Here is a 26558-nt window from a genome sequence, read left to right as displayed (position 1 = left end):
CAGCAGAGAAGACGCCATAAGCTCCGGGAGTTTTTTTTTACAATTTAAAGTTTTATTTCATCACTAAATTAATTTCTGATGACTTTTGATGCCTACAAGCAGGGTAGTAGGTTTCAATAGGGGCCACTTTACGAACATTTATCGTGAAAAATGGCAAAAAAAGCTCCAGAGCACAATTGGCTGCATCTAAATCAGCGGAGCTTTTTATTTGTGTAGTACTGCAGGCGGCCTCTGCGCTGGTATTGCGCAATACCCTCAAGAACGCATCGTCTCAAATTGCCAACAGCGTCATGTGTGCTTGTGACCTAGCAAGTTCATTCTTCCAAGAACGACTAGCAAGAACGTTCTCCCCAAGAACACAAGAACAAGAATGCATTCTTGGTATTGAGGAACGGCCATTGTGTTGCGTTTGGGGGGAGAGAGCGCACGAGCAGGAAGGAGATAACTCAGACAGCTGTGAGCGAGCCGGGATACCAGGAGGACCTGGACCACAAACATTTGCCTTTCTGCCTGAGCGGAGTCCACATTAGGAGATCATCACCATCACGGCAAACCCCCACCAGACAGACATGCCCGCCCCCCGTGACAGCTGTGACCGGCTTTAGGGCCCAAACACAAACAGCAGATAGGGGGCTTGAGTATATATGACACACTATCCCTAACACAGCAGCAGCTGAAGTCAGTTAACTCACCATCTCACAACAAATAAGCTGCATAAACCAGGAACACGTTTCTATATAGTATCATGGGGTAGGAACGAGAGGAGCGGGTAACATGAGAAAGCCATATTTTGCATCGTAAATCAATCACGATCGACATGGGGCCATGTGATATTACACCAAATACTGACATCAAAATCTTTGATGTTGTCCTCGCATATGTCCTACTCAATCAGTCTGCGGGTCTTCTCTGGAAGAAGACCAGTGGGACTAGCACGAACCTTTTAGGATCGATGTTGCATATGGCACACAGAGCAAACTGTGAGAGGGGGTTAGATTTAAACATGGACAGACAGCTGGTGCCGACGGCCATGACAGCAGACGTCTCAGGGAATTCAGTCCCTTGTTTTTTTTGTTTTTTTACGGCCGTGTGGAGCTGTGGGCAAACTGTGGAGAGCGAGCGAGCGAGCGTCTCTGGTAAGAACGTTAAGGAGCTTTTATTGCCCTGCGAGCAGAGCCTAGGTCACTTTAATGAGGGGACAGTGTCCAGCCTGTTGCCCCCTCGTCTCACCGTGGCCCCGCCCCTCCCCCCCCCGCCCCACATCAGGGACATCTGGCCCCTCCATCTACAAACATGGCCCCTAATGGGCAATTACAAAGTCCAGGGCCAGAGAGGAATATGCCTCGATTTATGGTTCTGACGCATCCCGACCCAGAATCCGGCGTCCATCATGGCTACATTAGGTTATATGAGACAGGAGGCCCATCAGAACTAATAAGCCTTATCCTTTGCAGAGGATGGCCATTAAACTCCACCCCCCCCCCCACCCCCCCCCCCCTACCATGCCAGCCCAGCCATCAACTCACAGTCTAGTAAATTAAACAAATGAATGGGCTTCCTCACTATTACAATCAAAGCATAGAATAACAGAACTGTGACGCTCGTTTAGAGCACTGGTCCATCTATCTACACACCAGGGATACTCAACTTGCTTTGCCCGGGGGCCACTTTCGTGAAATGATAGTAGGGGCCAGTTAATAAACAAACAATATAAATCTTTCTGTAGCGGATTGTCGGTTTTTGGGGTGTCAGCCGGAGTTTAGTCTGACAATGTTAGTTAGGTTAAGTTAGTTAGGTTAAGTACATACATAAGTGCCTGGGTAGCGAGCAGACGGCGGTATTTGACAATTTAGCAGCTAAATCATAGATTATTGAAAGATATTCCATATTCCAGACTGAAAAATGCTATAACAGAAGTGGAGTATTGGCCAGAATGACATGAACATTTGGACACTTATTCAGCGGGTATCTTGCATGTTGCGTTCAGGTGCGCTGTAATTTCTTTTTTTTTCCTCAATTCCATCAAGTTGAGTATCAGTGATCTACACACACTCCAAGGCGCAGATCCTGCAGAAACGTCATTATACATGGTGTGGTGTCTAAAGAAGCAGGCGTGCTGGGTTTTGTCTCAGCTTTTCAATGTGTGGTTTTGTATTCAGTCTGGATCTACGCCTGCAGTCAAGCTTCCCTGCAGGACGGGAGGCTGGGGGGTGAGACAGGTTACATAGCGCCCTTTGAGTTGCCCCTGACAACCTCATGGCTTTTGCCAAGTTGAGCCCTCTTCATTTGAGTCCTCTCTTCTTCCTTCCAGGTTTCCTCCCCCCTTTTCTTTTCATTTGGGGGGCTCCTGCCTTCATCAAGCCCCGCCCCCTTTGGTTAACAGCGTTCTCCATGTCCAATCCATTGGAGACGGCCCTGGGGAAGTCAATATGGAGCCAATAGATTCTCTGCTTTCAATGTGGATCTCCTCGAGGCTAGAACACCGAGTAGAGCCGAAGCCATCGAGGATGGCTCAAAACAACCTCAACAAAACAACCTCAACAATTCTTTACCTTAGAGAGATTTTTTTTTTTTTTTTTTGGCAGACCTGGTATTTTGAGAAATAATTCAGCAGCTATTTCTTTCTTTATGCCCACTCATAATCCACTGCTTTAAGCTGTTACAGAAAAGGAATGTTACGGTTTACATTTTCTTCCCAGCAATGTGACAAGTAAATTAAAATGTGTGGAGCCCCCCACGCAGAAAGGAGAAGCCGGACACACAGTGAGAGAAGAGAATGGAGGTGTTTTCAGGAGTGCGGGTAAGCTGAGAGCCAGTGAAAAGAGGATTTGAGTATAAACACGTTAAGCTGTGTACTGTATTGAAGTGCTTAACAAGCTGAGCGCAGAGCAGATTCCAGTGCAAGGCAGGCAGGGAGGAGCAAAACAATGCAATCTGACATACTTTTATTCCTCCCATTCAAGTCAAGAAGACGCACATGAATAAAATAAATTATAGATTGTGAAACGGTGCTGATGGTGTGAAGTATTATCACAGGAGAGTGAGAAAGAAAGCACTGTTTTCTAGAGGAGTCTTTTTAAACAGGTGTCTTTATTTTCTTTTTATAATTAACACCTCCCTCCCTACAGCCTTTCACCCTCCTGTCTGCGTAGGGCTGCAACTAACGACTATTTTCATTATCGATTAATCTGTCGATTATTTTCTCGATTAATCGATTAGTTGTTTGGTCTATAACAGAAAATGGTGAAAAATCTTCGATCGGTGTTTCCCAAAGCCCAAGATGACGCCCTCTAATGTCTTGTTTTGTCCACAACCCAAAGATATTTAATTTACTGTCATAGAGGAAACCAGAAAATATTCACATTTAAGAAGCTCGAATCAGAGAATTTTGACTTTTTTTCTTAAAAAATGACTCAAAACAATGAATCGATTATCAAAATAGTTGTCGATTATTTGTCTGTCGATCGACTAATCGATTAATCGTTGCAGCTCTACTCCTGTCCGAAGCCACAGGTGTGAGGAGACCAAGGTGGTGTGGTGTGAGGAGAGCAAGGTGTGACCTGATGAAAGACACTGCCGGTGTCGTGTCAAACAGTCATTTCCCCTCACTGATAGCCCATTCTTTATCTAGAATAGCCTTGGGAGGAGGTATGTTTAACCACCAGCAGCTACACCAACGTACAGCGTCACCCGCGTCATCCCCACTAAAAATAAACCATTACCAGCAGCAGCCAGCAGAGGCAACGGTCCACATGAACAACCACTAAACTGGCTAATCACTGCACAGCATAAGAGTAGATCCTGTGATGAAACGACCTATAGCTCAAACACAAAACAGCAGAAAGACTAAAACATTATCAACGGTTAACCCGTTGATACCTGAGGGCCTGTGTACACCTAGCGTCTTTTTCCGACGTTAAACGCTGGGAATGCGCTGGGGAATGCTGATCCCAGCGCACAATATACAAGGAAGCAGTCTGCAAGTAACGTTAGTTCAGCTTGATAGCTGACAGCTAGCAAGCTGACAACACAGGTAGGCTACGCTATTAAAAGCAGTAAGCACAACACTCACCAGAAATATTAAGTGTCTAGCCGATCTGCTCCCACAATTGAGCCGTTCTGTCTCTGTTGCGATAGTTTTTCCATATGATTAGTTACCAGAAAAGGAGCAGCCGACACCAGCGTCTTTCTGAAAAGTTAAAATATTTTCAGCTGGAAGCGCTGGGAGTCGGCGCACAAAAACGCCGAAAAAAAGACGCTGGGCGCTCTGCACTTTCTCTACACGTCCGTGTGCGCTCGCATACGCTCTCCTCCCATTGGAAACAATTGAAAATAGACGCTGGACCTGAGGAAAAGACGCCAGGTGGACACAGGCCCTGATGCAGCATTTGCGTGTATATCCCTCATTTGTGTGTGTATCCCTTTAAGACCGCGAACCGCGTTAACGCGGTTCGCGGTCTTAAAGGGATACGCACACAAATGCTGCATCAGGTATCAACGGGTTAATAAGAGTAGAACCACCTGTGCTCTGCCTCGTGCTCACCGGCTGGCCGGAGCTCTGGAGGTGACAGTGAATACTGAGTCTCCTGGGCCACCGTACAGCGGGGGGCGCGGCGTCGCATCGCAAACGAGCGACTCTGACAGAAAACACAGAGGCTTTAGTGGAGGAAAATCAGGTTGAAGGATGAGCAGCCGTGGAGGCAATAAATGTAGAGGTTGTGAGATGTTGGGAGATGACAGCGGCTAGTTATTTGCTGGCAGAGCAGCAAGCCCTACACCAACAAAGGCCCTTTCATATTTCCTGTGAACAGAGACACAGACCGCCATTAATCCCGGAGGGAGGAGGGCTCATCGCAGGCTTCTCCTCCGCACAGAAATGACTGTTGCTGCTGCTGATGGCCTTCCTGCCATTACTGCTGCTGCTGCTGCTGCGTGTGTTTACAGCACAGAGAGACTACAGAGAGAAAAAGTCAAGGAGCCAGAGACACATCTTAAAACAGGGATGTCGGCCATCTTTGATGTGTTAGGCCACTCTTAAAACAGTGATGTTGTCGGCCATCTTTAATGTGTTAGGCCACTCTTAACTCTTAAAGCAGTGATGTCGGCCATCTTTAATGTGTTAGGCCACTCTTAAAGCAGTTATGTCGGCGCTAACTCGTAACACATGTGCCAACATTTGTTTTGCTCCAAGCCACAGTCAGGAAGTTGTGGCAACCCCTCTCTCTCTGTACAGTCTCCCCTCTCTCTCCCTGTGTCTCTCTCCCTGTGTCTCTCTCTCTGTACAGTCTCCCCTCTCTCTCCCTGTGTCTCTCTCCCTGTGTCTCTCTCCCTGTGTCTCTCTCTCTGTACGCTCTAGTCTCCACTCTCTCCCTGCGTCTCTCTCTGTTAGGGCTGCAACTAACGATTATTTTCATTATCGATTAATCTGACGATTATTTTCTCGTTCAATCAATTCGTTGTTTGGTCGATAAAATGTCAGAAAAAATGTCGATTGGTGTTTCCCAAAGCCCAAGATGACATCCTCTAATGTCTTGTTTTGTCCACAACTCAAAGATATTTAGTTTACTGTCATAGAGGAGTAAAGAAACCAGAACATATTCACATTTACGAAGCTCGAATCAGAGAATTTAGACTTTTTTTCTTAAAAAATTACTCAAAACGATGAATCGATTATCAAAATAGTTTTTCATTTTTCTGTCGATCGCCTAATTGATTAATCAATGCAGCTCTACTCTCTGTACGCTCTCCCCCCTCTCTCCCTGTGTCTCTCTCTCTGTCTCGTTTCTGTGTGTCTCTCTCTCATACGAGAGCAGAGGAGAGCAAAAGCTCTGGCCAGCTGTTGCGTCTCTGAGCCGATGGAAGTCGCTCCGACGGGCAAAGAACAGGCCAATCCCCACTTATCCCACAGACAGAACAGAATGGAGTGAAACAGTGGAGCACAGCGTCCTGCGTGCTCGTGAGCGTGCTCAGAGGAGCACAGCGTCCTGCGTGCTCGTGAGCGTGCTCAGTGGAGCACAGCGTCCTGCGTGCTCGTGAGCGTGCTCAGTGGAGCACAGCGTCCTGCGTGCTCGTGAGCGTGCTCAGAGGAGCACAGCGTCCTGCGTGCTCGTGAGCGTGCTCAGTGGAGCACAGCGTCCTGCGTGCTCGTGAGCGTGCTCAGAGGAGCACAGCGTCCTGCGTGCTCGTGAGCGTGCTCAGTGGAGCACAGCGTCCTGCGTGCTCGTGAGCGTGCTCAGAGTGTCCTGCGTGCTCGTGAGCGTGCTCAGAGCCCTCGGTGGTCTGGTGCCACGCGTGATAAGCGGCTGAGGAACCGGCGGCGGCGCCTCCGTGGCACGCCCAGGACGGATTTGCCAGAAGTGGATGGGCGAGCGAGATAGCGATGAGAATGGAGAGAGAAAGAGAGCGAGGAGAGGAGGGGAGGGGGGGGAGGAGAGAGAGGGGGGAGAAAAACTCCCACTTATGCGTGTGCCCAGTGTCTGGACCACCTTATTTCAAACGGACACAAATCGATGGCGGTGCAATCACATTTTGCGAGCGTGCTGCGGACGGACCAATAAATAAAGGCCGGGGATAATCAAGAGTGTGTGATTGGAGGGGATGGGCTGAGGAGAGGAGAGGAGAGGCTACACAACAACACTGGACTGCATCAGCTGCTGTGGGCCGGCCAAGTTTCACGGAATGCTGTCCCAGCTGTCAGCGGGCTGCTCCAGCAGCAGCACCACCTAATACTGCACACAACACCACCCTGCAACAGCCCTGTCAGGAGGTGCCAGCGTGACGGAGCCGGAGCCTCCAGATAGAAAGCAGCAGCAACCGCCATATTGTTTGCCTTTGGAGATGATATAGTGAGTCAAGTAGTGTGTGACATGTGGGTGTGGACTGTGTGGACATGTCACCGTCGTCACGGAACGCGTTGGCAGCCTTAGCATAGCACTCACGTTATATCCATGTAGGCACGTCCTGCTGTAGCAGCACCAGCAGCAGCCCTGTGTGGAAGTGAAGTGCAGCCGTTTGTGTGGTTCAACGCTATGAATCATGGGTAGTGTGTGTGTGCACAGCTGCTGCAGGCGTGACGATCCAGGCCGGGATTGAACGCTTGCATGTAAATCCGTAAGTGTAGAATATCAAACAGGAAAGTGGATTTGTGGAATGTGTACTCCATGTTGACTCCATGTTGTATTCATCAAACATCGATCATAGTGAAGCCACAGATCTCCTCTACACATCGATATGTTGGAGCCTTACAGGAGTGCAGAGCATGATGGGACAGTAGGGAGGGGCGAGGGCAAACATGCCCCCAAGAAATCTCAGAATTCCCCTAAAAACCCTGATCTAGGTTTCCCCCCCCGAGATTTGGATAATTTTATTTTCATCCAATTAATTTAATTTCCATTTCACTAACGCAACACTCTCAGCACCTGCAGGCTGTTTGCCAGAAGAACACGGAGAACACACACACACACGCACACAAACAGTGCTGTTGTTCACACTACGCTTTAGCAACTTCAAGGCTGCCACTGTTCTGTATTAATGATACTTTTCAAGGACTTTTCAAGCAAATAAAGCCGGGAAAAGAGAATGAGAAAAGAAAAGATTAAAACAAAAATGTATCCACAGCCACATATTTGAGGTAAGAATGCCTTACGAGAGAGCACAACAGCCAATGACAGCTCAGCGATCAGCAAGTCGCTGTATGCTTTTAGCCTGCACGTATAGAGTGATACTGTAGATAGGAAGAAAGTGTATGAAGCTTGACCCAACAGTTAAGGAAGTACGGGCCATATGTTACACAGTGTTATCTTTGCTACTTTCTGCCACTCAAAATCTCCCCCCCCCCTTTTAATGACCACCAGGTGGCTGAAACACCTCCTTTGATGTACTGACCTAGTAATTAAAATTTAAAAAGGGACATTTTCAGTGCTAGAATTAACTAGCAAAGATAAAGCTGACCCTTGCCCTTGCACTCGGCGTAAGATATGGCCGAAAGTGTTTCAAGCTTGGCCTAGCACTACTGATGACATCAACATATATCATAGGTCAACTCAAGACATTACGCTAGGCTAGGCTAAATCCAAGCACTTTTAAGGGCCTCTTTATAAATCCAACCACTTTCAAGGACAGGGATGCAAACTAGTCACCTTTAGGTGACGGTCACCTTTTTCATCCTGAAACAGGAGGATTTCTGAGTGGTTTTATATCTGCCCGCCCTGGTATCTGTCTGCTATCTGTGGTAGCAACCCTGAACTTTATGCACTCATTACTGCTTCTTTTTTAGTGCCCGCACATTTTTGTAAATGCCCCCATTTTTTAGACATTGGGGGCAAAAGTTGCCCCAAAATATTAATATATTAATATTAAAATAATACTACCGTATATTATATTAAATATACATTTCCTACACTGGCATGGAATGATCCAAAAATGCAAAAAAAAAAAACTATTCCAAAACACAGGAACATGTGATCAATTATCAATAAATCAAATTGCTATACAGCATTTGTCAGTGCACTCACTGTTCACATAATCACATTTCCTTTCCAATAGTGGAAAGATTGACGTCTAAAAGAACAATGGCCAGTGTTGCCCACTACAGTCACTCAGCTCAGCTCAGCTGGCAAACACAACACAATGCCTTCTTGTTTGTGTCATTCTGACCCCGACCGCCTGGACAACACATTGTCACTCACTACCGCCTGGACAACACATTGTCACTACCGCCTGGACAACACATTGTCACTACCGCCTGGACAACACATTGTCACTACCGCCTGGACAACACATTGTCACTACTGCCTGGACAACACATTGTCACTACCGCCTGGACAACACATTGTCACTACCGCCTGGACAACACATTGTCACTACCGCCTGGACAACACATTGTCACTACTGCCTGGACAACACATTGTCACTACTGCCTGGACAACACATTGTCACTACTGCCTGGACAACACATTGTCACTAGCACAGAGGTTAAACAAGCTTTTCACATTTTCCACTCCTCATCCATAAGGTCCACTATAAACCACAAGGTGTGTGTGTGTGCGCGTTCATGTGTGTGTGTGTGCACGTGCATGTGTGTGTGTGTGTGTGTGTGTGTGCGTGTGTGTGATGGAGAGGGGGTCTGCTTTAAGCAAACAGTCGGTACCTAAAATAATAATGCCATGTCAAGTAGATGTTTATGTTGTGGGCCAGTTGTCCACAGCCTTTAAAGGACAGGAGGGCAGATTTACGTATCTAAGTGTACGTCCATCAGCTGGCACCCACTTGTCCATAGTCCCTGTTGGAGGAATGAGCTGTGTGATATGGAGCTTCTGAGGTCCAAAATAGACCGCCCGCACCCATGCATACCTCTGCTACCCACAGGCAAAGATCATATTATTCCATTGTGTATAATATAAATTTTTAATGAGTACAGTCTACCTGAGCACACTGTGTCACACATACAAATACCTCCCCCAACACACATGCATACAGTTAGTATACACACACACACACACACACACACACACACACACACACACACACACACACACGAGACACACTCGGATACACACAACATCCGTTCCTAATACATTACTCATTTTACCTCATCCTCTGGTTGCAAATAAACAAACAGTTGAAAAATTCAACAAGCTATTCTAAATGAATACCATGGAGGATGGCGGAGCTGAGCGTCGGCATCAGCGATTCTGTCTGTGTTCTCTGGCTCTGCAACACCAGGCTATAGCCAGGCCCACTGCTAGCATCTGAAGCATGTGTATGAATCACTGAACAAAGCTTCCACTACATTATGAAAAATGTGCTTTAAGTCGGATGTCACCAGGGACCCCCTCTAATAACACACAGATATGGCATAGCATAGCGTAGCAGCGTAGCATAGCAGCACTTCTGTGTTTTTTTCCCCTTCCTTCGTCTACTGCTTATTTCCACCGGGATGTGATATTGTGATAGTGCACTGGTCCTATATACAAACACTTTAACAATGCATTGGGCTCAGATAAGCTCCTCCAGAGTCAATAAAAATGGTTTTAGTTGAACCCCGTTGGGGAAAGCGTGTGATTACAAAGACAAGTAGTGCAGTGTTGGAGAAATGAAATCACAGCATGTTGATCCAATATGAATGCATGGTTCCCCTGCCTCCCAGCAGGTTCTACATGCTGCCAGCAGGTTCTACAGGCTGCCCTGCCTCCTAGCAGGTTCTACAGGCTGCCCTGCCTCCTAGGAGGTTCTACAGGCTGCCAGCAGGTTCTACAGGCTGCCCTGCCTCCTAGCAGGTTCTACAGGCTGCCAGCAGGTTCTACAGGCTGCCCTGCCTCCTAGCAGGTTCTACAGGCTGCCCTGCCTCCTAGCAGGTTCTACAGGCTGCCCTGCCTCCTAGCAGGTTCTACAGGCTGCCCTGCCTCCAGCAGGTTCTACAGGCTGCCCTGCCTCCTAGCAGGTTCTACAGGCTGCCCTGCCTCCAGCAGGTTCTACAGGCTGCCCTGCCTCCTAGCAGGTTCTACAGGCCTGCCCTGCCTCCAGCAGGTTCTACAGGCTGCCCTGCCTCCTAGCAGGTTCTACAGGCTGCCCTGCCTCCTAGCAGGTTCTACAGGCTGCCCTGCCTCCTAGCAGGTTCTACAGGCTGAGGCTGCCCTGCCTCCCAGCAGGTTCTACAGGCTGCCCTGCCTCCCAGCAGGTTATACAGGCTGCCCTGCCTCCCAGCAGGTTCTACAGGCTGCCTCTCAGCAGGTTCTACAGGCTGCCCTGCCTCCCAGCAGGTTATACAGGCTGCCCTGCCTCCCAGCAGGTTCTACAGGCTGCCTCCCAGCAGGTTCTACAGGCTGCCCTGCCTCCCAGCAGGTTCTACAGGCTGCCCTGCCTCCAGCAGGTTCTACAGGCTACCCTGCCTCCAGCAGGTTCTACAGGCTGCCCTGCCTCCCAGCAGGTTCTACAGGCTGCCCTGCCTCCCAGCAGGTTCTACAGGCTGCCAGCAGGTTCTACAGGCTGCCCTGCCTCCTAGCAGGTTCTACAGGCTGCCCTGCCTCCCAGCAGGTTCTACAGGCTGCCCTGCCTCCCAGCAGGTTCTACAGGCTGCCAGCAGGTTCTACAGGCTGCCCTGCCTCCTAGCAGGTTCCACAGGCTGCCCTGCCTCCCAGCAGGTTCTACAGGCTGCCAGCAGGTTCTACAGGCTGCCCTGCCTCCCAGCAGGTTCTACAGGCTGCCAGCAGGTTCTACAGGCTGCCCTGGCTCCTAGCAGGTTCTACAGGCTGCCCTGCCTCCCAGCAGGTTCTACAGGCTGCCAGCAGGTTCTACAGGCTGCCAGCAGGTTCTACAGGCTGCCCTGCCTCCCAGCAGGTTCTACAGGCTGCCAGCAGGTTCTACAGGCTGCCAGCAGGTTATACAGGCTGCCAGCAGGTTCTACAGGCTGCCCTGCCTCCCAGCAGGTTCTACAGGCTGCCCTGCCTCCCAGCAGGTTCTACAGGCTGCCAGCAGGTTCTACAGGCTGCCCTGCCTCCCAGCAGGTTCTACAGGCTGCCCTGCCTCCCAGCAGGTTCTACAGCCTGAAATAACATGTGCTCAATCTCCTGATGATCCATGGCTCTGTTGCCCCCCTGGTCCACACAGCAGCATTCTTCGCATAACTTCATTTTATTCACATGTTCTCTCGTCTGGCTCAGATTTCCTCCTTTTGTCTCCCAGCTATAAATGTGCTTAAATCAATCAGCAGCAAAAGAGCCGTGGATAAAACGATTTCTGACTGAAATCAAACTGTGAAGCAGTTTAAATCCCCCTCCGCATAAAGACTTTGATCAGTGATTTAGAATCCGGCAAATCCTTCATCTGATAACGATGACCTCGGTTCAGCATGAGCTGCTGTAACATGTTTGTGCTGCACGTGTTAATCCTTCTAGCGGTTCACGCGTCTCTCTCGCCCTGATCTCTCTCTCGCCCTGATCTCTCTCACCCTGATCTCTCTCACCCTGATCTCTCTCAGCAGCACACGCAGGGGAGCATAATGTGAATCGCTCCAACGCCTGCTATTATCTGCCCTCCATTTTTAGCCTGGCAGCGAGAAGACAGTTGGTCAAACAGTGTAAAAAAGTAATGAGTTAAATTCCCACTGAAACGGGGGGAAATTGGAGGATAACGTTGCCCCCTAGGTTCTGATTCAAAGCCCGGCTTGGTTCTTAATAAGCCCAATTCATTTCCCTCTCGGGCCCCGGGTCGCTCTATCACCGCTGACAGGCGTGAAAGGTCAATAACCTTGGATCGTAGGCCTCGTATGGTTAGCAATGCCATAAATTAATGGTTGACGCCGTTATTCCAAACTCTCCAAGTCAGCCCATGGAAGCTTATCTTCTGCAAAGGTCACAGTGCTTAGAACACTTAGTGTGAGAGTGAAGGGGCCTGACACAGAATCTATAGAAGACTGAGTGTGTTGCTCTCTGCTGTGCTGGACTCAGCTGGACGTGTGGGTGATGTGGAAAGCACCTGGACACACCTGTGTGACTGTTGGGTGTTGGTGTGACATTACAAACAGAGTGTTTTGAGATCACGTCAGCACATCGATAGAGTGGGCTTTGACATTTCTCTCAGCTTAGTGAACAGAATGTGAAAGGAACACTGACGATTTTCAACCAGCTTTGTATCATTACAAAATCAGTCGTATATCCAAAAAACTATCAACAGTTCTGCAGGCATTCATTGAGTTTGACAGTTGATTTGAGTGAAGTTGTGGACCAGTGATGTAATTTGTGCATGAATGACATCACTGGTCCACAATAGAGCTTGCCACGATTCATCGATTAATCGATCGACAGAAAATTAATCGACAACTATTTTGATAATCGATTAATCGTTTTGAGTACAATTTTAAGAGAAAAGGTCTAAATTCTCTGATTTCACCTTCTTAAATGTGAATATTTTCTGGTTTATTTACTCCTGTAGGACAGTAAACTGATATTATCTTTGAGTTGTGGACAAAACAAGACATTTGAGGGCGTCATCTTGGGCTTTGGGAAATAATGATCGTCATTTGCTACCATTTTCTGACATTTTATAGACCAAACAACTACGGTAATCGATTAATCGAGAAAATAATCGACAGATTAATCGATTATGAAAATAATCGTTAGTGGCAGCCCTAGTCCATACAACTTAACTCAAAACAACAATAACTGCCTAACCTACTAAACTACTGCCTGCAGAACTGTTGACAGTTTTTGGATATACTACTGCTTTTGTAATGATATACAAAGCTGGTTGAAAATCGTCACAGAGTGTTCCTTCCTGTAACTCAAGTTGATGATGCCATGTTCAGTAACAATTGATGCATCTACTGTAGCATGCTTAAATATGAGTGTATGTATGCCAGACTCCACATGCTCCACATGCACGGAGCAGTGAGCAGACCTTCAGCTTGTAGCAGCAGTTATACCCTCCAGTAACCCCGCCCCCTCCCCTCCCCTCCCCCCGCCTGCTCCGTGCTGAGCAGGCAGTGCTACAGGAAATAAAGTAGCGACATGCTGCAGGCTCTTAATGCCTCAGTAAATATCGACGCTGGGAGCCAGAGAGATCATATAAACCCAGACAACATAGAGGCACATCAGAGCTGTACTGTATGTTGCTCACTGCCATAAGCATACAGAGCCAAAGTGACCGCCTACTTCCTGCTTCAGCACTGTACCAGAGATTTTCATCCGCCATTTATTTTCCCATAGGCATTTCGTAAAATGATTATAAAAAATATTTTTACTTGTTCAAACCAAACGGTTCAGATATATTTAGAAACAGGAGAGACCGCATAACATTTCACTCCGACCAAAACGTAAAATAATTGCGGATATAAAGAAAATATTTTTTTCAATGTCGTTTTTTTAAGTTTTAGTCCGAGGGAAATGTTCTCTATGGTCTCTCCCAATTCTAAATATAGCTGAACCGTTTGGTTTGAACAAGTAAACTAGTACTTTATAAGCATTTTTACGAAATGTCCATGGGATAAAAAAAATGTGTGGTACAGTGCTGAAGCAGGAAGTAGGCGGTCACTTCGCCTCTCTATACGCTGAAGTGGAGACTAGAAACGGCTGCAGGTCAATCATAATATCCGTGCTGCGAGGGCAAGGCACCGGTGTCAGCCGAGGCCTTGCTGATACACTCATCTGATGAGCAAACAGTTTGTGGGCGGGCGGAGAGCGAGGAGACCATGTTGTTTCCATTCAGCAAGATTAGATCAAGAGATTAATTGAATATAAATCAAGGTAATGTCTTTTTTCTCTTCTTCTTCTTCTTCTTCCAAAGAGACATGATAACAAATATCAATGGCCGTCACCTCACCAGGTCCCCCCCGGAACCAACGATACGTCCAATCAATATTGGGATGGTGCTCAGCTTTAACTCATATCCTGTCCTGTCTCTCCCCGGGCGGGCTCAGACACACAGGAAGTAAAAAAAAAACACGCCAGAGGGAAATATCAAACACACCCTCCTCAAAACAACTGAAGGCCATCTATCAGAAATATGACCAACACAGAACACTAAACCAGCGCTTCACACACACCAGTGAAGTCGTAAACGCAGCCAAGGTCACCCCGGTGAAGCAACGGCGGGTTGTTTGGACGCGTGGAACGTCAGGACTAAATGCTTCGATAGCACCGATGCATTACCCAATTAAAGCACATCAATCATTCTATGGAGGCCAGGGGGGGGGGGGGGGGGCGGAGCTACTCCATCTCCAGGCTGAGGAGTGGCAGGAGGAGGAGGGAGGAGGGATGGGAGGATGCAGATTGAAGGGGTGTCACGAGATACGACCTGGCCCCGTCATCAGAGGCTGGAGTCCAGAGAAGCGCTGGTGCGTTGAAATTTAACCCTCCTTGCGAGAACACAATAGTTGTGGCGTGGCCCGTGGGAGGAGGTAGGCCCTCTCTTCCCAGGCAGGATATCGGCCTTTGTGAACACGGTTACAGTATCTGGGTCAATTAATGTATCCCGGCCTCAGATTTCTCTTTTGTTGTCAGAGGAATAATGGCGTGCTAATTTCACGTAGCGTCTTGAGCACAGCGTGGGGCTGGAAAGCGTGTGGCACACTCAAAAACGCAGCATAAAGCAGTGCTAAGCGTGGCACGCGGGGAGCTAGCTCTGTCTCGCTGAAATATTCCCTCACATTTTTGCTCAAACTATCTCATTAATATATTCATCTGAGAGTGTTTAGTTTCCCTCTCTGACCCTGCAGACAAGGAGGACACCACGCTGCCTCTGCTGCTCGCTGTCTGTAGCTCACAGCTGTGTGAGACAGGTGAGCTGTCTGTAGCTCACAGCTGTGTGAGACAGGTACTGAGCTGTCTGTAGCTTCACAGCTATGTGAGACAGGTGAGCTGTCTGTAGCTCACAGCTGTGTGAGACAGGTGAGCCGCCTGTAGCTCACAGCTGTGTGAGACAGGTACTGAGCTGTCTGTAGCTCACAGCTATGTGAGACAGGTGAGCTGTCTGTAGCTTCACAGCTATGTGAGACAGGTAGTGAGCTGTCTGTAGCTCATAGCTATGTGAGACAGGTGAGCTGTCTGTAGCTTCACAGCTATGTGAGACAGGTACTGAGCTGTCTGTAGCTTCACAGCTATGTGAGACAGGTGAGCTGTCTGTAGCTTCACAGCTGTGTGAGACAGGTGAGCTGTCTGTAGCTCACAGATGTGTGAGACAGGTGAGCTGTCTGTAGCTCACAGCTGTGTGAGACAGGTGAGCTGTCTGTAGCTCACAGCTGTGTGAGACAGGTAAATCAAACACAGACACACCTTCACCCGTGTGTAAAGCTAAATGCATCCCCTCACGAACAAAAGATCAAGCTGCAGAGAGAGAAGCAGTGGCCAGACGGGGAGTGGCTTCTCTCTCTCCCTCTCCTACACGCCTGCCTGGGTATGTGTCTCAGTGAGGGATGCAATGGAAAAACGTGCGGGCTACGGCTCAGTCAGTCAGTACCCTGGGCTCAGTCAGTACCCTGGGCTCAGTCAGTACCCTGGGCTCAGTCAGTACCCTGGGCTAGCTTAGCTCCACTTAATGAGAAAAACAAGCGCGGCGCTGAGAGAAAGCGGATCGGAGGCGGGCCAGAATCGAGAGGGGGGGGTCTGGACGTTGCTCAATAAACTGCTTGGGCAACACTACAAACAGAGGTTCTCTTTGTAGAGCAGAGTGGAAGAGATACAGAGAGAGTTAGTTCACTCTCCGCTCGCTCAGCCATAAAAGAAAAAGCCGTCCCACCACAGAAGAAGAAACCCACAAGTCAGACCTTTAGAAAAACACACAATCCACACGACTCCACGCTGCTGATCTATTGTCTGCCATGTGCAAGCTGGCATTTTGCTCTCCACTCTGGTGCTGTTGGCATTTCCACCGGGGCGAAATAACAACACTGTAGCCTAGTTATAATATGGAGGCATATATATATATGCAGAAAGTCAGGTCAATACTGCTATTTATATACGCGACCTCATTACATAGTGGGGTGGTCGTCATATTATGCACTTTCTGGATGTCTTTCATGTTAAATAAAACTCACACAGCTGAACCTGAGACACACCACACACACACCACACACACACACCACACACACACACCACACACACACACACACACACACACCACACCCAGGCAGAGTCCCCCGCTCATGTCAGGACCGAGCGCTTTACAGGGAAGGATTGTTTTAGGAAGAGAAATGAATCTTTTCCCGTGTGACAGTGGGACAGATTGAAGTGCACAGTGCACAGCACACACACACACACACACACACACACACACACACACAGTGAAGTGCACAGTGCACAGCACACACACACACACACACACACACACACACACACACACACACATCCATTTCCAAACGTCTAGACGTCAGTGTGTCGAGGCTGCAGGGACCCAGGTGTGATCTGGAACCTAAAGAACCTATTAAAAAACACATGACAGGAAGCAGCCATACTGTGAACGCCGGCCTGCGTTTCAACTCTCCGTTCAAAACAAGACGATGACATTTTCATTTAGCAGATACGGTTATATTTATGCAACCTTGTGAGAGACCAGAAAAAATAAACAATCTACATTTTAAGCGTTTACAGTGCGATTATATAGCTGGGCCTCTGAATGTCGGTTGTATATTTGAATGTTAAATCTTGTGTTGACAGCGGTGGTCTGGGGGTGGCGCATACTCTCTAGCAACAGCTGGGACTTATAGGAGCCTGCGATGAAGGAGTCGGAGTCCCCACGCACACACACACACGCACACACACACATGCGCACACACACACACACGCAAGCACACGCACACACACTCCACCACCACCACCACCAGGAGCTGTCTGGGTTGAACAGGCTAATTATATGCCAAGGACAAACACCCACACACACTGTGAAGAGAGAGGCACCTCAGAGTCACACACACACACACACACACACACACACACACACACACACACACACACACACACACACACACACACACACACACACACACACACACACACACACACACACACACACACACACACACACACACACTCTTCGGGCAGCAGTGGCTAGCAGGGGGCAGTGGGATGCTGATAGCGGAGATAGCAGCAGACGCGTTGAGGAGCCAGCCGGGCAGTGTCAGCCCCTCCACTAAATACTTTATCTGCTTTGAGGCATTTCACAAGTCCCTGTGTCTGAGGGACGCTACACAGCAGAGGAGCTGTTTGATAAGGAGGCGCAGGCTAAAAAAGGTCAGACATAAATAAAAGATGTCCTCTCCTGTCACACGCCACCCAGCGGGGCGCTCTAAAAGCACCCCCCGCAAATTAGCCACAGAGAGGGGGGGGGGGGGAGCTAGCTTTAATACGCACACAACATTATTATTTCATTTGTTATGATATGGCCTGAGGACTGCAATGGACTCATCATGACCATCTGACAAATGACTGTACTCACATCCGCTAGCTAGCGCTAACCGCTAGCTAGCGGATGATGACCCTACTACTTCCTTGTGATATTGTCGCAAAATTAAATCAAAAATGTTGCGTTTCCAAAATCACATACCGCCACCATCATCCAATCACTCTTACGAGAGTTTCATCCAATCAGCCGGTACAATCAGTGGCGGTTATCTAGGCCATGATGGCGTTTTCCCCCGGGGGGGAAAAAGCACAACAATGACGGGCAATGAACATTTACAGGAGCTCATAATAACAGAAGCTCATAACAATAAAGAGGGAAAAGAAGCAGATTCAAGCCCGACCTGCCAGCGGTGCTTCAGCTGGGAACTGGAGTACGGCCTTCATTACAACGTATTGATCAGCCCCAAACAAAGAGCCTGGATTTATCGACTCACTTCCAGAAAAAGGGTGGAGGGGGTGAAGAGGAGAGGTGGGAGGGGGGGTGAGGAGGACAGAGGGAGGGGGTGAGGAGGAGAGGTGGGGGGGTGAGGAGGAGAGGTGGGGGGGTGAGGAGGAGAGGTGGGGGGGTGAGGAGGACAGAGGGAGGGGGTGAGGAGGAGAGGTGGGGGGGGGGTGAGGAGGACAGGGGTAGGGGGTGAGGAGGAGGGAGGGGGGTGAGGAGGACATGGGGAGGGGGTGAGGAGGAGGGAGGGGGGTGAGGAGGACAGGGGGAGGGGGTGAGGAGGAGGGAGGGGGGTGAGGAGGACAGGGGGAGGGGGTGAGGAGGAGATGATGGTCTTCTCTGACAAACACGTTTACAGTGGAAGTGCTGCCGCCTGGGCTTAACAACATGAGGGCTTCACGGTGAGGAGCACGGTCAGAGGGTTCCACTGTGATGATGTGAAGTACTGTGAGGAGGAGATCAGAGAAGATGTGAAACACCATGCAGCAGCAGACCCATATCAAAAGTATTTCCCTCATCTGACTGCATGATGGCTCCTCTGTGCTTATGGATCTCATCTTAAACAGGGATTTGAATATGAAGGAAGTCATGTTTGGCTATTGAATAATTCAACAGCGGCGCAGACATCAGTACTCACCTCGTGCCTCAAATAAAAAAAAGACCTCGACAGTCAGCAGCACGGCGCGGAGAGGCTTTAAAGACTGTATAGCACTGGAAGAAACATCAAAATGTCCAACCTTCCAACCTCTTCCTCAAACATATCGAACCATGTGTGTCTACTGAATATTTCAAGAAACGAAGAGAGAGAGAGAGAGAGAGAGAGAGAGAGAGAGAGAGAGAGAGAGAGAGAGAGAGAGAGAAACAGCTTGTTCAAGCTAAAAAAAAAAAAGAGAGAACATAAAATTATACAAAATCCTGCAATGTTCCAGAAACCGTCTTTTGGACTGTTGCACTTACAAGACCCAATAGTAGTTAATTATGATTCATCTTGCCGGTAGGAGGACAAAGTCAAAGAGAACAGAACTTGCACGGCTGCTTGTTGTAACACTGCCTGTAGAGCGCAGGTTTTTTAAAAATGTGGTGCTTAGTTCTGCTTTTCCCCCAATGATAGATGATCAACTCTGTAGGTCAGGACAACATGTGCTCAGAGGTGGGCCCCCCCGGTGAAGGTCAGGACCCCCTCGGCTGCTCTTCCATTCATCTGAGCATGCCAGAACCTCCCCCCACCACCACCACCACCACCACCACCCTCCTCATCCCCCCACACCGTCGAGCCTAGTTGCTGAGCACTTGGCCCCGGTACAGGAGAGGGTCGACCTGGGTCACGTCTGACCAAACACTGGGGGGCCCCTCGAGCAGCACATCTGAGAGCGGCCCCCAGCTGTACCAAGGCCCATCAGAGCCCCCGACAGAGCGCAGAGAACCAGAACCCACGCAACATGCAAATGGGACCGAGTCCAAACAAAATGTCGCATTTCTCTCGCCAGACTGTTTTTCTTTGGTCAAAAGGGGTCAAATAGCTGTTTGTTTTAAAGGTTGGCCTTAATCAAATAGTGCAAAGAGAGGTAATTACACTTAATGACAGATCAACTGAAAAATCTGGTGATGGCTTCGGCCTGAGAGAGGCTTTCAGTGGGGCTTCTCGTTGGTAATGCTGACACTAATTGTTTCAACCATATATAATGGAACTGGTCAACTGTGAACTGCTCCCTCGGCTCGTGTGTGTGTGTGGAGCCAGCTCAGCTCAGCTCTCTGCTGGACCTTCTCCTCCACACATCATGGCCACGGCCATTCAAATCCCTCGGAGCGCACGGTAAAGCGGACTAGAAAAAAAAACACCTCTCCGTCGCCACTAGAGCATGCATTCTTCTCCGTCGCCACTAGAGCATGCATTCTTCTCCGTCGCCACTAGAGCATGGCGTCATTGTAAGGAGAGAAAAGGACGGGTAAAAGCCGAGGGCTTCGGGGTGGAACTGGAAGAAAAGAGAAAAGGAAAGTGGCGTGTAGATGGTCGGGGTAGGGATGGCAGAACAGAAGCATACGAGAGAGTGTATTAAGCTCAATTAGGCTTTTGGGCTTGTCATTAACCCAGTTTTTTTTGGAGGGAACCCCTCTCTGCTGACTGACTCACTTTACAGCCCTGCTTGAAAAGGGCCAAATGTGTGTCTGACTGTGTCAGCTCTCTAAACGCCCTCCGCAAAATCCCATTACCCACCCACCCAGGGGCAAAGCGCCCGCAACCGCAGCGTAACCTGAAATTAAATACAATTTAGTTAAACGAGTCGCTTTATCAAGCGACTAAACAAGATAAGAAACGTTATAGCCACCTGCTACAATGGAACGCTGTGTGAAATGAATAGCCGTGTTTGGTCGTTTCTCGGCACTCAGCTATCAGCGCTACAGAGTAAATATTCCTATCTTAAAAGGCAAGGTCACCCGGGCCCCCCGGAGGCCAGACAGTGTAGGAAACCTTCCTAAGCCTGGTGTGCTTTTGCATCTGCAAACAATGAGCTAAAACCTCCCTTTAACGGATCATTGGAGAGGAGGTCTCATAGATAAATAATTGTCCTCGCTGGCTTTCCTCTCTGCTGCTCTGCTGCCAAGCGACTTTGGAGAGAGGCGAAGAAGAAAAAAAATCCACCTTAACAATCCTATTGAAAATCAATGGGGCATTCACTTGGCCAGCTAACAGTTAAGTCTGAATATTCAACCCCCCCCCCCCACCCCCACCCCCAACAATGTGATTAAATCTCACAATCAAATAAGTACGTTAACTGTGCTGCTGCTGGCTACGACTGTCGTGATCAAACACACAGGATGTGCTGGATGGAGGGAATACAATGTCAACTGTTTGCATGTGAATGACTGCTATTTGCAGGGTTAGGATGTGTATTCTCCTAATCAATAGCACAGAGGAACCTTCAATTAGATGGACAGAGATATAGAATACAGCCCAACAACCCCCCATCTTTAATGTGTGGATATCTGGCCTCAACACAAATACAGCACGAGTCACATTACTGTGTCACCTTATACTGACCTGATACTGATAGTATTACACTCATATTCCAAACGGATCCCGTTTCAAACAAGCACACTGACCTAGCCGCCCTGCAGAGAGCTGCTAATGCTAACCACTCACTTATAGCTAGAGGCTAGGTCATGCTAGGGCCAGCCAAAAAGAATTATAATCATTCTAAAGTATGGTGGTGATGATGATATGATATTTTTATATTTTGTTTCACAAATCTGTTGACCAAATCTACGATAGCAAACAAATGGACAAAATGAGGTTATAAGTCATATTATTCGAGTTTAGTTTGACATCGCACTTAACCTCACAGTTAGATGTAAGGGACATGCATTTCATTCTATTAACAAGTGATGGGCTATAGAGATTGAAAAAAGTATCCTTCCAAATATTATTATTTCAACCATATTATCTAAATGAGCTGACTGTGTTATTTTTAGTGTAAGAAAGAAAGGCTTTGTGCTGTAATGTGCATGGACACTTAGGCATGTTGAATAGACTACCCAGCAAGACTCACTCAATCCCTCCCTATCATCCATTATTTAAGACCTCAGGGTGCAATTAACAAAGATAATGAAATGCAAGGAGGCATTCTCACACATAACACATTCACCTGCTGCATGCAGCTTGAGAAGCAGCCTGTTGGAACAAGCCCTCAGCTCTGGCCTAGTAGGGATGCACATTTTTATCAATTTCCTTAATCGATTAATTGCTCAGGTTAACGATCAAATTAATCGATTATTACAAACTGATTTTGACCATACAAAATAAAAAATACAAAATGCAGGGTTTGACACCTGTCTTTAGGCCGACCCAACAAGTTGTTCAACCAACTAGACGTCCTGCATTAGCTGTCATTGTGCTTGTGGACGTGAGATATTTCAACATTGTATTACAATGTTTACAATGATTACTGTTGTCTTTTCGGTGTAATTCTCTCCCACCCTGGACTTTCTGTCTGCTAGCTTGACTTTCTTCTTCCTCTGTATGAGCAGTGAAAGTTACGTTTTGCCCTTGTGCTGTTAAATCAATTTCAGAAAAGAGACGAAAAATGATAAAATAGCACATAGCACACATTGTCGATTAACACATAGATTGATCGATCAAATTCTTAATGACCGATTAATCGATTGTCGATGAATCATTAATAACATCCCTACTCTGGTCCAAAAGAATATTCCACAGCAGCATGGTGAGAGGAAAGTTCAGAAGCTTGGGGCACGGCCACACTGTGGGAGCTTTGTCTTTCAGAACATGTCACAGGAGCTGTTTATTAGCCCAATGGACTTTCATTAACATCATCCCACGCTGCTGCTGCTGCATGACAATGACACAGGAGTGCCTTTCTGTCAGGAAGCCTCCACAGAGAGAGAGAGAGAGAGGGGGGGGGGGGGGGGGGTCCACAGAGAGAGACCCCCACTGGAGGGGGGAGGGGTCTCCACAGAGAGAGACCCCCACTGGAGGGGGAGGGGGAGGCAGAGAAAGGAGTGAGGGGGGGGGGGGGGGGGGCAAACAAAAGGGAACCTGATTACTCTTCGGTCACGGCTCATCCACGAGCCAACAGAGAGGGAAATCCATCACCTCCAGGATCAAACGTTAGCTAACTTAGCTCGTGCACAAAGGTAAGAAGGCCCAGTGAAAGCCCTCTCTTCCTGTCCATCATGCTCTTCTTTCCTTTCCCTGTCATGGCTACCTCCCTCCCCCTCCACCTCTCTGTCCCATCATGGCTACCTCCCTCCCCCTCCACCTCTCTGTCCCATCATGGCTACCTCCCTCCCCCTCCACCTCTCTGTCCTGTCATGGCTACCTCCCCCCTCCACCTCTCTGTCCTGTCATGGCTACCTCCACCTCTCTGTCCCGTCATGGCTACCTCCACCTCTCTGTCCTGTTGTGGCTACCTCCACCTCTCTGTCCTGTCATGGCTACCTCCCCCCTCCACCTCTCTGTCCTGTCATGGCTACCTCCCCTCCACCTCTCTGTCCTGTCATGGCTACCTCCCCTCCACCTCTCCGTCCCATCATGGCTACCTCCCCTCCACCTCTCTGTCCCATCATGGCTACCCCACCCTCCACCTCTCTGTCCCATCATAGCTACCTCCACCCTCCACCTCTCTGTCCTGTCATGGCTACCTCCCCCCTCCACCTCTCTGTCCCATCATGGCTACCTCCCCTCCACCTCTCTGTCCTGTCATGGCTACCTCCCCTCCACCTCTCTGTCCCATCATGGCTACCTCCCCCCTCCACCTCTCTGTCCCATCATGGCTACCTCCCCTCCACCTCTCTGTCCCATCATGGCTACCTCCCCTCCACCTCTCTGTCCCATCATGGCTACCTCCCACCTCCACCTCTCTGTCCCATCATGGCTACCTCCCCTCCACCTCTCTGTCCCATCATGGCTACCTCCCCTCCACCTCTCTATCCTGTTGTGGCTACCTCCACCCTCCACCTCTCTGTCCCATCATGGCTACCTCCCCTCCACCTCTCTGTCCCATCATAGCTACCTCCACCCTCCACCTCTCTGTCCTGTCATGGCTACCTCCCCTCCACCTCTCTGTCCCATCATGGCTACCTCCCTCCCCCTCCACCTCTCTGACTCGCAGCAAACGGCTGCGTGTGAGTTTTCAGCACACACTGTGAGATCCAACGCCACTGAGAATGTTTTCCGAGTCTGAATGACCTCAAGGCTCTAACCTCTCTAATGGCACACCGGTGATATATTCCAGCTTTTATGAGCGGTGGTCGGCTCGGCCGTCGCTCCGTTTCACGCTGGCTGCATCCCTCACTTTGCCAATATTAAACTCCAAAGAGGCAGTATTGGTCATGCCTTCTACAATGTAATGGCTTACTGTAAAGAAATAAAATAAAATAAATGTATTTTTCGCTTTCTTGTTTTGCAGCAGGTTATGGGTTGGAAAAAGAAATCAAATCAAAATCCACTATAGTTGGATTTCCTACATGAGTACTATTGCTCCAAACAAAAGATACTTAAATTGCTGTAAGGGAGAATTACTGCCAATAAGCGGGCTTAGTGGTATGAAACTGCATTGCAACTGAACTTGTTCCCATATGGTCCAACCAGGACCCTTCAGGCTTGGAAACATTTGAAAGGACATCTTCTAGCAGTAACAGACAGACACACTACTTGTGTGCATTAAAAGGGAGCAAGTGGGCTCTGTTTGTCCACTTGTTTGTTTGTTTGAATTTTTGTCCCACTGATGATGTCACAATGTCTATGACATCATCATTATGACATCATCAGTGATGTCACAATGTATATGACATCATCAGTATGACATCATCAGTGATGTCACAATGTCTATGACATCATCAGTATGACATCATCAGTGATGTCACAATGTCTATGACATCATCAGTGATGTCATCAGTGACATCATTATTGCCCAAAACCATCAACCAATCAGACATCACTGATGATGTCATAGGCATTGTGACATCATCAGTGGTCAGGAATCGAGCGTGCATGGCGCGCAAGCTTTCTAGTTGTTTAAATATGTCTACACGTTCTGTGTGGTTAATGCCAAGCAAATGCAAAACATGTATATATAATCATAATGATTCCATCCACCAGCACATGGCACAGAATATTATAGCTGTGTTATTTGGTTGGTTCAAGTAAGACAAAGATGTATCTGTGTGTGACTCATTTCTATTCACTGCAGAGGGAAGTGTCCCTGGTGACATCGACAGAGGATGAAATTTCACTTCAGCTTTCCTACTTCTGATGACAAAGCCAGCCAATTAACATCCATCTCAGCAAAACACAAACTGCAGTAACAACACAAACTCTTTAGCCACAATGTATGACCTAGCATTTAAGTCACATCATCTGTTTATGCTTTTGTACGTTTGTTCCCAAGGAAAAAAATTAACTAAGTAAGCAAAAAAAAAAGAGGGCAGAAGCTGTACAAAGTTGAACCAGATCTGAGTTGGTTTACAAGCCAAACGACATGACTCGTAATCCCACACTACCACACCGGAGCTAATTGCTTAAATATGCCAGGCAGGCAGGCTTGTTCCGATCCTCCCCTCGATGTAACACATGGAGCGAAAGCCACACATGTGCATGCCCACCCACACACACACACACACACACACACACAATGAAGCACACACACACACATAACAAACATGCAGCGTGGAACAGCACTGGAGAATTTCACCACTCACCGTTGAAAAGGGGCTGTCCTTTCTCCGTGCTATCTGGTAGCACTGCCGTGTATGTGTCTTCAGAGAAGCCTGGCTTGCATGGAGGGGTGCCCCTGCTCTCTGCTGCGAGCTGCCATGGTGGGGGGGGGAGAGGGGGGGGGCGAGAAGAAGTCATCAATCACCCCTCAAAAATGCAGTGCGATACACAGAGAGAGAGCTCTCAGTCACGTTCTGAACGCCCCACAGTTGTACAAAAGCATCTGTTGTTTTTATAGCAGGCACCGCAATTAGGATAATGAGGCCAAAAGGGTTAAGCATTAGCCAAAGAGCATGGCTAGGCAAGAACAAGCTCCATTTGTCCCCCAGAGGGGCCCGGCCCAGCCTGGCCTGGCCTGGCCCGGCCCGGCCCCGGACTAGGGTTATAGCCAATGCCCCCCGGGCCCCTGTGATCACTGCTCTGCTCTGGACAAACACTCCACTTTGAAGTAGCCTTACTACAGGAAAAAGGAAATAAAGAGAATAACTAACGACCCACTGTTGTGGCAATAAAACCTTTTGTGCGCAGATGGCTGAATCATCAAACATATAAAACAAGTCTATCTGAAGGAAGTACATAGCTATGTATGACTGTGCTTTATCTAGTGTTTGTACAGGGAAATTGAGTGCTTAAGATTTCAACACTGAACACATCAGGGAGTAATAATAGCTAATAGTGAAACTGCAGAGAAACGAAAACATCCCTCCACATTAATGGGAATCATTATTTAGGACTGTGTCCAAAAAAGCCTGGAAATAGGAAATGTTTGGGACATTAGATCTTCAAAATCAAAGTCACCACCAGCAGAATACATTTGATTGTGGAGTAAATAAATAAGGGGGACAAACTACTCTGGACTAGATTCAGTAGAAGAAGCATGTGGTAAATCTCCTCGAACACACAGCAGCATCAGCAGAGAGGCCTAGCCCCCATTTCTTTGCGTGCACCCGGCTCAAAAGAATGTAAAGGAGAGGAGAGGGGTCCCGCTGAA

The 26558-nt window shown here is 48.3% G+C and overlaps 1 protein-coding gene across 1 annotated transcript in view; it reads right to left on the bottom strand.

Moving 5' to 3' along the window:
* Positions 1-26558, bottom strand: part of LOC310796984 (cadherin-2-like) — an 85011-nt gene that overhangs the window by 57552 nt on the left and 901 nt on the right. The window contains exon 2 of the mRNA XM_083659251.1: positions 25552-25660. Within this exon, the coding sequence (XP_083515377.1) occupies positions 25552-25660 (109 nt within the window). The remainder of the gene's footprint in view (positions 1-25551; positions 25661-26558) is intronic.

This window comes from Poromitra crassiceps (assembly GCF_964638095.1).
Source record: "Poromitra crassiceps genome assembly, chromosome: 23".
Lineage (NCBI taxonomy): Eukaryota > Metazoa > Chordata > Actinopteri > Beryciformes > Melamphaidae > Poromitra > Poromitra crassiceps.
The sequence above is the reverse complement of the archived record's forward strand: the minus strand, read 5'-3'. Positions and strand labels throughout refer to the sequence as shown.